A 12,896-nucleotide genomic window follows, 5' to 3' on the forward strand; every position below is an offset into this window, starting at 1 on the left:
AAATAGGATAAGTTAGCTAGAAAATAGGAGAGGAGGGGAGATTCGGAGGGTGGAAAGAGTATGTACAGCTTTTTTTTACCTCATGTATGTAAGGTGTTAGTAGTGGGGATACCAGATTTATTTTCTTTGAGATGGAGATCTAATGGTTAAAATTAACGGGTCCACCAATTTAAAAGAAAATTGACGGTGTGATTATAGAATGTCACGTGACGATGTATGAGCGTTTATATGAGCGTCTATATGAAGTTTAATTGTCTTTTAGTATATATAAGTCCATTGAACTTCCCACGAACGCTTTTAAACCGGCACGTGGCGCTCGTATAAATGCTTGTAGGTCACTACATGTCATATCTCTAAATTAAAATAAATATTAAAAATTATGAGAAAAAAAATCAAACCATCGATTTTCCCTTAAATTGGTAACATGTGATTTTATATCTATTAACACTTCCCCCCTAAACTCCCGTACATGTACGTATCGTATCGTAGTAATAGTACTGTTTGCCGAATGTGTAAAGCAAAAAAAGTATTGTTTGCCAAAAAAAAAGGCGAAAAAAATACTAACGTAGTAACGTATGTATGCCACCAGGAAAAAAAATAGAACGTATGCCACCAGAAAAAGAAAAAAAAAGAACGTATGTACCCTGCCCGATCCTCACTGGCCTCTTGTCCTATTATGGTATTCTCTTTTTTTTTCTATCTATTAGTTAAAGCAAATACGGTAATTTTTCTCAAAAATAGTGGGGATGATTTTTCTCTAAGGGAGATCTAACGCTTAAAATTAACGGGTCCACCAATTTAAAAGAAAATCGACGGTGAGATTATAAAATGCCACGTGGCGACATAGGAGTGTTTGTAGGAGGCCATGTGGCGGCTTGAGAGCGTTTGTAGGAAGTTTAATGGACTTTTAGTATATAAATGATGATAGCCAATTTACTTCTATTCATGATAAAATGCTATATGTATTTGTATTTGCTTGTTAATTTATTTTCTATCATTAGGTTTGTGCAGGCTAAAAAAAAATTCATAAATCCGCCACCGCGAGTCTGTACCAAGAAATTTCACGCACGATGGCGTCATGCATGTGTATATATCTTTAGCTGCACGACGGCGGGGAAACCACATGCTTGATGCTAAAGGTAAGCACTTATAGCATTTAAAACATATTAAAATATAACTGATTGCATGTGGCATTGTTTAGAGTAAAGGGTCCCATTAACCATGACCTATATATATATATATATATATCTTTACCATTTTCCCACCCCTAACCATCCATATAAGGAGTGTTAAAGTGTTTTTAAAACCTTAATATCTGCTTAATAACATGTAAATTCTTATATTTTGTAAGGATGTAATCATGTAACTGTTGGAAATATAGTCATATATCGGCATATTTTAATCCAAAATATTAAGACAATAATCATGGCATGAACAATGTGAGGTGATCTAGTGATAAAATTAAACATAACCAGGAGCGTGCTTAAGATAGAATAAGCATCATCATCATGTAGAGAACGCAATAGCATTGCGACTAACAGAAGTAACAAAAACAGAAATAGCGGTAGAGAGTTATACACTGTGAAAGTCCCTCCGCTGGATTATGTGGCAGAACTGCCTCCGTTGGTATTGTCGATCGGGGCGCCAGCTCCGGCTCCCGCTCCAGGTGTGCCATCTCTAGGTGCGACAACTCCAGACATGGTGATGCAGATGAACAGACGACGAACAGAAGAAGAGCAGTCGTGCAAACCTGATCACCCGCCTACCCGGTGCAGATCTTAGGCGAATGTGTGGTTTTAGAGGCCCTCCTCGTCCCGATCTCTCGTGTGCGCAAGCGATCAGAACCGGGAAAAACAGAAGCAGCACAGGCGCGAGGAGGAAGAACCAGCGTTTGGAAACTAAGCCTTGAGATCTGATCGGGGTGCTCTATTTCCTAATAGCGCAGGAGAGGAATCCGCCCGTTGCCGCAGTAACGATGCAATCAATCGCATTGAATCAACTATCCATTACAGAGGCAATCTCGCGGGATTGGATTCCGGTCCGTTGCAAAAAGGAGAGAGAGAGAGACGCAACGCATGCCACGCCACGCCTCGCCCACAGCCTCGCCCCGGCTGGCTCGGCTTGGCTCGGCGCGCGCGCGTGCGCGTGTGGCTTTCTAATCCCCACCTCAACCGGTCAACAGCGAGCCTCCAATAACTCCCTATTTAAGTTGAGATACTCCTCTTTTAATTCTCAGGGTGGTATTATTATCCTTAACATTTATTATGGGGCCTTGAGATTTAATAGAAAATTAGGGCCTAGCCCATTTATTCTAATAATCCCCACCAAATTTCATGGCTCATAAGAAATGTTCTCAAAGTTGAACCTGTTTGATATACCAATGTTTTGGTAGAGACTGTTAAGTTGAACTTCCACCTAGAAAATGAGCTACATCAGACCACAACTAAACAATGGACTATGCCTTGAATTGTTAGTCTTGTGTGATCAGGTTTCACTCAAACCCTTGATTGGTACTGGGTTGCCGTTTGCATCCCCTCTTTTTGGAGCATATAAGTCAAACTCAAGGCCCTTTCATGAGTATCTAGAGATCGCCCAAATCTCATAGACTGTGGCTAGCAGTCGAACTCATATAGGTGTGTTCCTTTTGAGATGTTCTGCAGGTCAACATCTCTGCTTAGAAAAGCCACTTGGACCACATTAAGGCATAAGCCATCCTACCATGCAGAATAGAAGAGAAGTACATCATGAAAATGAGCCATTTTTAAGGGTCTCTTCTCTCAGCCACACAATAGTTTGTTTCGCCATCCAAATTCACGGGATTTCCGATCACAATGGACAGGTTTCCACTATTGTGTGACCTTAGGTGGGTATCAAGCCCATTTCCCTCAATGCACTGTCTATCACATTACATGGTAGCCCCTTGGTAAACTGATCTGCCAGATTTTTAGCCGTTTGGACATAGTCCAATGCTATCACTCCGGAGTTTTTCTGCTTTCTGACAGATTTCAGTCTTCTTTTGATATGCCTAGATGACTTCATGTTGTCATTTAAACTGTTCACTTTAATAACTATTGTTTGATTATCACAGTTCATTAGGATAGCTGGCACTGGTTTTTCAACCACCGGCAAATCCATCAGGAGTTTACGAAGCTACTCGGCCTGAATTGTCGTAGTATCTAGTGTTGTAAGTTCTACTTCCATTGTTGACCTCGTTAAGATGGTCTGCTTGCAAGATTTCTAGCAAACAGCGCCACCTCCAAGTGTGAACATATATCCACTTGTGGCCTTTATCTCATCAGCATCAGATATCCAGTTTGAGTCACTATACCCTTCCAGTATTTTTGAGTACCCGGTATAGTGAATTCCATAGCTCATAGTGCCCTTTAAATAGCGCATTACTCTTTCCAGAGCCTGCCAATGATCATCTCCCGAATTTGAGACAAACCGGCTCAGCTTACTTACAGCAAATGAGATATCAGGCCTCGTTGCACTAGCCAAGTACATCAATGAACCAATGATTTGGGATATTAATCTAAATGAGGATAAAGATATATTTTGATGGAATCTTCATCAAAATGGTATGTTCTCTATCCATCCTATGTACTTAGCTGCAATCAACAATGGTTATATATATTGAGAAGAACAAAATGGGATTCCTCTTAAAATAAAAATATTTATGTGATATTTGCTTAATTAAAGGGGATATCTTAAACAGGGATAATTTAGCAAGACTAAATTGGGCTAGTACTAAAAAAATGTTGCTTTTGTATGCATATTGAAACTGTCCAACATATATTCTTTGATTGTCACTTTGCTAAATTTCTTTGGAGATTGGTCCGTATTTATTTTGGCTTGAATCCACCAAATAATGTTTCACATTTTGGGGGAGTTAGCTTAGTGCCGTTGACGTAAGAACCATAAAGCTTATTTTAGTAGATCCATATATTTTATGTTAGGTTCTTTGGTTTACCATGAGTGATATGGTGTTTGACAGAGCTACTTTTAAATCTTATATGCAAGTACTTTTATATTTATTGGCTGCAGTTTTGGGCCCAACTATAAAAGTGTGATAAAAACAAGGAACTCATATATGTATTGTACGCCAGAGTTTGGAGAAAATGGTCATGCAAATCTTCACTAACATTGGATGAAGATTCACCAATAGGAAGCCTCCTAATAATGTTTCTCCTTCTTGTCATCTTTTTCATTAGTATGCATATTTACTGTTGATTCAGTTGAAAACTTCATAGGAAGTGGGGGTAGCTTGTTCTTAAGTCAAAGCCGGATTATCCATTATCTGCTAAGAAAGAACATGTCGTAGTTATTTGATACTAATGTTCTAAAAGAGAAACATTTGATAATTTAAACAACGTAACTAGAAAAATAATGTGCCCTAATCGAATCATAACAATTCAATCTACATCTAGTGTACATCTAGCTAGAATCGTTAATTTTGAATTTGAGTTATTAAATAAAAAAACTAAACGAGGACTCCAAGATGAACTTTGAATTTCACTAAAATTTATGCGGTTTTAAACCAATGCAAGTATAACATACAATTATTGATTGGTAATATTGAAATTGCCTAATTAATCAAGTCAGAACTAAACTTTACACTGCACGCCAAAGTGGAAGGCGACATATATAAGGCACTTAATTATAAGACAATTAGGAGCATATAAATGTAAATGTAAACTAGTTGAATGCACATGCTTTGCTACGGGTAATTTGACATTATATGTGGCTATCTATTTAGATTTGGTTGATTTTTAATACTAAGAAGTTCAAGGGGTAATGTGTTTTAGGTTTATTTTCATGTGAAGCTATGCGTAGGTATTTTATCTCTTACTTACACGGGAAATCAATTAGGACGGAATTAATTTTTAATAGACGTAATCTAGTGGTTCAAAATAACGGATCCACTAATTTGAGTGGAACTAAATGGATAGATTTTTTTCTCAGAATATATATGATTTTCTCTAATTTATTAGAGCGTCACATGATGGTCTGAAAGCGTTTGTAGAAGTGTCACGTGGAGCGTTTATAGGATGTTTAATGGACTTTAATGTGTTTGAAAGGAGATGAAAAGAGAAGATTGAGATATACAAAATGAGGTGAGCCATTAACATATGATCAATTGAGTATTAACTATTTTAAAATTTAAAAATAGATTGATATGATTTGTTAAAGCAACTCTTATTGAAAATTTTTGAAGAAAATTAAACACACCGTTTAATTACTCGGAAAGTGAAGAGATAAGTCTTCTCTTAATCGGCAGCTGCCGAACGCAGCCTTAAGATATATCTTATAGATAGATAGATATATAGATAATAGATAGATACACAAAACAGCACACGTAGATGTTTTGAAAAATCTGGCAACTGACAAACAAGCAGTGGGTCATATATCCAGCGCACTGCTATATAAACACCATAAGTGTGTGAGGTGGTCTGCAAAACAAAAGTGCGAGACGTGCCAAGCAAGGCGGGCGGAGATCGATCGAGATCGAAGAATTAGTTGCAGTGATTTAATTGTTTGCATGGCACCGACGACGACCATGGGAAGCGCCTTATACCCGCTCGGCGAAATGCGGCGGTCGCAGCGCGCCGACGGGCTCGCCGCCGTGCTCGCCATCGGCACCGCCAACCCTCCCAACTGCGTTACCCAGGAGGAGTTCCCCGACTTCTACTTCCGCGTCACCAACAGCGACCACCTCACTGCCCTCAAGGACAAGTTCAAGCGTATCTGTACGTGTAAACACACGACAGCCTCTCTCCTTCTACTATCCAACTCTTCTCAGTCGATATATTAATTTTGCATATACAACCTCCACCGAGAATGGATTTTAAACCCTCGAGAAAACGTTCACACGTCCACTCGTTGTTTACATATATCACCCAAATGGTTACAAAATAAATTTGCAAAAAAAAAGATGTATTAGCATGTGATGTATCAGTCGATAAATATACATGTTAAAATTCAACTTTTACAAATTACAAATTATAAAAAATATATACAAATTAGAACTCTTACAAACTACAAATTATAAAAAAAAATCTACAAATTAAAATTCAAAGTATTAGGGCGGATGTAGTATATGTTTTTGCAAGTTTAGTGAGTAGTGACAATGCGAGAGCATGCTGTCCATGGTCGGTCGCAGGTCAGGAAATGGGCGTGCAGAGGCGGTACCTGCACCACACGGAGGAGATGCTGTCCGCACACCCGGAGTTCGTGGACCGCGACGCGCCGTCGCTCGACGCGCGGCTGGACATCGCCGCGGACGCCGTGCCGGAGCTGGCGGCGGAGGCCGCCAAGAAGGCGATCGCCGAGTGGGGCCGCCCGGCCGCCGACATCACCCACCTCGTCGTCACCACCAACTCCGGCGCCCACGTCCCGGGTGTCGACTTCCGCCTCGTCCCGCTCCTCGGCCTCCGCCCCTCCGTGCGCCGCACCATGCTCCACCTCAACGGCTGCTTCGCCGGCTGCGCCGCGCTCCGCCTCGCCAAGGACCTCGCCGAGAACAGCCGCGGCGCGCGCGTCCTCGTCGTCGCCGCCGAGCTCACCCTCATGTACTTCACCGGGCCCGACGAGGGCTGCTTCAGGACGCTCCTCGTCCAGGGCCTGTTCGGCGACGGCGCGGCCGCCGTCATTGTCGGCGCCGACGCCGACGACGTCGAGCGCCCGCTGTTCGAGATAGTGTCGGCGGCGCAGACGATCATCCCGGAGTCGGACCACGCCCTGAACATGCGGTTCACGGAGCGCCGCTTGGACGGCGTCCTCGGGCGGCAGGTCCCGGGGCTCATCGGGGACAACGTCGAGCGGTGCCTCCTGGACATGTTCGGCCCACTTCTCGGCGGCGACGGCGGCGGCGGGTGGAACGACCTGTTCTGGGCGGTGCACCCGGGCTCGTCGACGATCATGGACCAGGTCGACGCGGCGCTCGGCCTCGAGCCCGGCAAGCTGGCGGCGAGCCGCCGTGTGCTCAGCGACTACGGGAACATGTCTGGCGCTACGGTGATCTTCGCGCTGGACGAGCTGCGCCGGCAGCGCAAGGAGGCGGCGGCGGCGGGTGAATGGCCGGAGTTGGGAGTGATGATGGCGTTCGGCCCGGGGATGACCGTTGATGCGATGCTGTTGCACGCCACCTCTCATGTGAATTAAGTTAATTAATTTTGTTTCATGTAGTGGTTAATTGGATATAATCCGGGGTTACCGGAATTATATTCAGTGAAGCCAAGAATTAAGCGTTTCTTCAGCTCGTTTTCTGACCGAAGTCGGATGTGCCACGACGTGGGATAGCGCGTTTGTTGCATCGTGCGTTTTAATCGGTCATGTTTGTGTGTAATATGAAACAAAAAAGAAAAAGAAGAAAAGTTTGTAGTATGTAACAAACTCCCACTTGAGGAGATCAATAAATAAAGGAGAAAGAAGATCAGAAAAGCTGCGAATTTTGCAGCACCAAACTCTTCTGGAATCGCTAGAAATTAAACAGTGAATTTCCCTTCTAACAGTCGGATTGCATTGACATTCGTCCGGGGTTGGTAAAAGAAATTGTCTAACACATGCACTAGCTAAAGAAAGAATCAGCCTCGCAACCTATTGATTGCAGTCTCGCTCGTGGCGCTAGCCAACTATGTCGTGCACATTTTTTTGAATAGTTATATATGAGTACAAGTTAAATATACATTTTTTTTATAGCTGCCCCCAGCTCTTCTCTCGCTCTCTCCTCGTTTTCAGTTTTTCTGCACCGATATTATAGCACATAAATCTACCTTAGAACATCACCTTAAAATAAATTGTAAATTTGTAACAAATTGATTATTAAATCTATAGTTTTGTGATATACCTCTTAAAACTATAGTTTCATGATATATAGTTTGGTCGATGTATCAATAGTTTTCTGAATTCACTCTTAAAAAATCTATCTTAGTTGAGCTTAAGATCTTGTTTGAGAAGTTGCGATTATGATAAACAGCTCATAAAAATCTGGGGAAGTTAGGTTTCTTAATTTCTAGCTTCTAGTTTATTTTGTGAGTTCTACTCATATAAAGTTTGGGGAAGTTAGGTTTCTTAATTTCTAGCTTCTAATTTATTTTGTGAGTTATATTCATATGAAGTTTGTCATTTCTTTCTCTCAAATGAAGTTGAGTTTGGACTTAACATTTAGTGAGAATTTATTTCTTATTTACACCTATCTCTAATATTTTTTCATGAATTTACAAAATATTAAAGTATGGTTTTCATGAGTTTTCAACACATAGCTCATTTCCCCAGGATATTTCCTTTTCTTATATTTTGGGTAGGCAAATTTTGTTACATGATGCCCGAAATTTCTATAATATGCTTGTAGACATCACAAAAATATGTGATAGCTGAAAAAAAAACCCAAAAAATAGTAATTTGTTGGAGAACAATTTGCTGCACATAAATTCTTGTAGAACACTTTGCTGGAGATAAATTCTTAAGAAAAACAAGAATACCCTTAGGACCACATGCTTTAACACATGATGTTAGAGTGAAAGTTTAGAAATTATGCAACTTTAAATTTGTGATCACCTTAAGTACATCGCAAGCGTACATCATATTCCATTTTCACTCCAGCCTCAACTCAGAAGCTTTTGGCCCTAGGGGCATTCTCGTCTTTGAAAAGAATTCTCTCTTCAATTGAATCGAAAGTATTCTCTAGCAAATTATCAGTTTTTTATGGTGTCTTTCAGCCATAACACGTTTTTACCATATCTATCAGCAAATTATCTAAAATTTGAGGTGTTCCGTAGCAAAATTTATCTTCTGGGTAAGAATCTGAACAGTTTGGAAGAGAATGGGGTTCCTTCGGGAGCACAGAAACGCCATTCCATATATGTTGCCGTGCACATTGCTGAGCAAAAATATGAAGAGTGGCGGATCTAGAAATAAATAGTAGTGGGGTCTAAGCAAACTAGATAGAGTTACAGTCCCCCTCCCATGGTAAAAAATTTTAGTGGGGTCTTTGTGGGGTCTCTCATAGTCTTCACGCCAGTAATGGAGGGCTCGAGACCCCGCCGCCCCCATGCTGGATCCGCCAACTCTATTTGGTTCGCTCTTTATTTAGTAAAATTTAACACTGCATTGTGCTTATTAATTACTTCAGTAATCACCGTTGCCTGTGAATATATCTGGCCGGAGCAGTCCTTCACAAGGCTAACTGCCACATCTGGATTATATTACCGGTAATCTGGTATCCGCTATAATGGGCATGTGAACCCATTCCATTGCCGCCCGTATACCATCTAAAGCAAGCTAATGCTTCAACCGGGTAATCTTTTAGAAAACCAACACTCCTCAGGTAGTCAAGCCGACAATCGAGCCGACCTGGATTTTTATATATGGATGACTCTGTCTCTAGAGTCCAGCCTCTCTCTCCCTCTCTCTCTCTCTCTCGCCACTCTCTCTGAGCCTCTCCGTCTCTCTCTTGGTTACTGCCACCACTCCTATCTACGTTGCCACCACCGCCCCTCATCTCTGCCACAAACGCCGTCCCTCCTCCTCTCCGCTGGGTTTGTTGTTGTGAGCAAGGGGGTGGCCAAATCTGCCGCCACGAGCACGGGGGCGGTTGGATCCATCGCTGTGAGCTCAGGGACGGACCACTTGATGCCGGCAGCGGCTCCCTCAATTGTCCCTGGCACGGCGACTCCCTCAACGAATGGTGCTGCCCTCCCATCATGCGGCGCTCAAGAGTGGACTTCACCCACAATGAGCAGTAGTGGCAGTGGCCTTCTCTCCTTCGGTGTCCTCCCCTCTGTGTTCTTGGATTTTATTTTTGATATGTGGATGTTGATTTTGTTCTTGAATGTTGATTCTGTGTTTTTTGTTGTTGACCGATCTCAAGGGTGATGGGGGGCTTCTCGACTTTTTGGATATGTGGAACATCAAAGGTGTTGGTTTAGAAAGGGTACCTTTAGTTCCTTCTCATCACTCGGAATGCATTGATATCGCGTCTATCTTCCATGTTCACCGTCGACTATGCCCACTGGGAGTTGTTATTTCGTTTGAACCGTTGAGGGAAAAGAGGATCAAACCTTTGTTTTTGCAGCTGTCGCTAGGACGTCTCCGAAGATGCACGGTGGAAAGACTCTGGGAAGTGTGTTGGAATTAATGAATGGGCCTTAGCCCACTCGAAGATTAATTCTTTGGAAAATCACAAAAGCCCACCTCATGAGATGGCATGCATGTGGAGTTTAGTACCACCTTGCTTATTCTAGGAGAGGGGGACCTCCTTAAAAGGGAGGATGCTCTCCTAGCCACTTGAAGCATGTGTGGTGGAGAGAAGAGGGGAAACACACGCGCGCGCTCGCTCGCCTGGCCTGGCAGGGCAGGGCAGGCGGCGCGCGTGCACGACGTACGCGTCGAATGGTCCGAAAAATTGGCTCCTCACCCTTGCGCAGATGCAGCACCCTTGCGCAGATGCAGCCTCCTTTTGCAGTTTTGTTTTGCTGCAAATTCGGATTCGTTTTTGTTTTGGAAACGTTCCGAAAAATACGGTACGTGCAAACGGCGTGGAGTCCGGATAAGTTACGCGCGACTTATCCGGTTCGGTTACGCGCAGTAGAGATCGTGCGGGCGCCCTGATCAAGCGACCCTTCTCTATATAAACCGACCCGCCGTCTTCACGCAATATATGCGAAAATCAATCTAGGGTTTGCCTCCTACTCTGTACTGCGCCGTCGCTCGTAGACTACTCCATCCCGCTCGCCGGCGTGCACCAGCGATCGGGAGAGCAGGTCTCCGGAACCTCTGCCTTTGACGTCCTGCACCGGGAGAAGGCGGCAATAAGGTTTTTGGGAAGCGCTTCGCGCGACTGCTCCCTGTTCGTTCGCGACGGCTCGCCTTCCTCTTCGCTCGCGTGTTTCGTGCCTTCGTAGACACCTGCGAAAAGTTTCGACCAAGCAGCCGGTCTTTTCATCACCTCGGTACGTGTTCAATATGTTGCGCATATTTGATATGTTCATGTTATTCTGCGTAGTTTACATGTGTAGATCTAATGATGCGTTCATGCTAGTTTTCATCTGTAATGTCATGATTTATTTATGGAATAAATTAAATCATTATATGCCCATAATCTCAACAATCCAAAAACCTTATTATAGGCACTGTGATTTTACTATGGCTGGTTTTGCCGATGCACTGAGGCCGGATAAATTCACCGGTGTGCATTTTAAGAGATGGCAGATCAGGGTCACTCTGTGGCTGACAGCTATGAAATGCTTCTGGGTGAGTACTGGCAAACCTGAAGGAGTTCTTACTGCTGAACAGCAGAAGCAATTCGAGGAAGCCACTACTCTCTTTGTGGGATGCATTGTTAGCGTTCTTGGCGATCGTCTGGTCGAGGTGTATATGCATATGACCGACGCTAAGGAGTTGTGGGATGCACTGAATACTAAATTCGGTGCTACTGATGCTAGCAATGATCTGTATATCATGGAGCAGTTTCATGACTACAAAATGGCTGACAACCGTTCTGTAGTCGAACAGGCTCATGAGATACAAACCATGGATAAGGAACTCGAACTCCTTAAGTGTGTCTTACCCGACAAATTTGTGGCCGGGTGCATTATTGCAAAACTACCTCCATCTTGGAGGAGTTTCGGTACTGCACTCAAACACAAGAGACAGGAATACTCCGTTGAGGGGTTGATTGCGTCTCTTGATGTTGAGGAGAAAGCTCGGGAAAAAGATGCCGCGTCTAAGGGCGATGGTGGGCAGTCCAGTGCCAATGTTGTGCACAAGGCCCAGAACAAGAGCAAGGGGAAATACAAAGCTCAGCAGACCACCAACTTCAAGAAGCAGAAGAAGAACAACAACAATCCTAATCAGGATGAGAGGACTTGCTTTGTGTGTGGCCAAGTTGGTCATCTGGCTAGGAAGTGTCCACAACGCAAGGGGATGAAGGCACCTGCAGGGCAGACTTCTAAGTCTGCTAATGTGACCATTGGCAACACTGGAGATGGAAGCGGGTATGGTAATTTACCTACTGTTTTTTCAGTTAATCAATCTACTAATTGGTGGGTTGATACTGGGGCCAATGTACATGTTTGTGCTGACATCTCATTGTTTTCTTCTTATCAGGTCGCACGGGGTTCCACCGTCCTAATGGGGAATGGGTCACATGCTTCTGTTCATGGTGTTGGCACGGTAGATCTGAAGTTTACTTCGGGAAAGATCGTGCAGCTGAAGAACGTGCAGCATGTCCCTTCTATCGACAGGAATCTTGTTAGTGGCTCCCGTCTGACTAGAGACGGATTTAAGTTGGTTTTTGAGTCTAATAAAGTAGTCGTGTCTAAACATGGATATTTTATTGGTAAAGGTTATGAGTGCGGAGGCCTGTTCCGCTTTTCCCTTTCTGATTTCTGCAATAAGTCTGTGAACCATATTTGTGGCATTGTGGATGATGAGGCTAATGTTTGGCATTCACGTTTATGTCATATTAATTTTGGCTTGATGTCTCGGCTTTCCAGCATGTGTTTAATTCCTAAGTTTTCCATTGTCAAAGGTTCTAAGTGCCATAGTTGTGTGCAATCGAAGCAACCTCGCAAGCCTCACAAGGCTGCCGAGGAGAGAAACTTGGCACCACTAGAACTCCTACATTCAGATCTTTGTGAAATGAATGGGGTGTTGACGAAGGGTGGAAAACGATATTTCATGACATTGATTGATGATGCTACTAGATTTTGCTATGTGTACTTGTTGAAAACGAAAGACGAGGCTCTAGACTATTTTAAAATTTATAAGGCAGAAGTTGAAAATCAACTTGACAGAAAGATAAAAAGGCTTAGGTCTGATCGTGGTGGAGAGTTTTTCTCGAACGAGTTTGACTTATTCTGTGAGGAACATGGCATCATACATGAGAGGACACCTCC

The 12,896-nt window shown here is 43.2% G+C and overlaps 1 protein-coding gene and 1 long non-coding RNA gene across 2 annotated transcripts; both read left to right on the plus strand.

The window, feature by feature from the left end:
• Window positions 1-5,452: 5,452 nt before the first annotated feature.
• LOC4342896 (bisdemethoxycurcumin synthase-like) lies at window positions 5,453-7,460 on the plus strand. Its single transcript, NM_001422099.1, has 2 exons — window positions 5,453-5,747; window positions 6,161-7,460. Exons 1-2 carry the CDS (start codon window positions 5,540-5,542, stop codon window positions 7,159-7,161), a joined length of 1,209 nt encoding a protein of 402 aa, NP_001409028.1. The 5' UTR covers window positions 5,453-5,539; the 3' UTR covers window positions 7,162-7,460.
• A 4,389-nt stretch (window positions 7,461-11,849) lies between these two features.
• On the plus strand, window positions 11,850-12,478 carry LOC136357352 (uncharacterized). Its single transcript, XR_010742658.1, has 2 exons — window positions 11,850-11,993; window positions 12,106-12,478. It is a non-coding gene; the product is annotated as an uncharacterized lncRNA (long non-coding RNA).
• Window positions 12,479-12,896: the final 418 nt, after the last annotated feature.

Source organism: Oryza sativa, chromosome 7 (genome assembly GCF_034140825.1).
Source record: "Oryza sativa Japonica Group chromosome 7, ASM3414082v1".
In the NCBI taxonomy this organism is placed as follows: domain Eukaryota; kingdom Viridiplantae; phylum Streptophyta; class Magnoliopsida; order Poales; family Poaceae; genus Oryza; species Oryza sativa.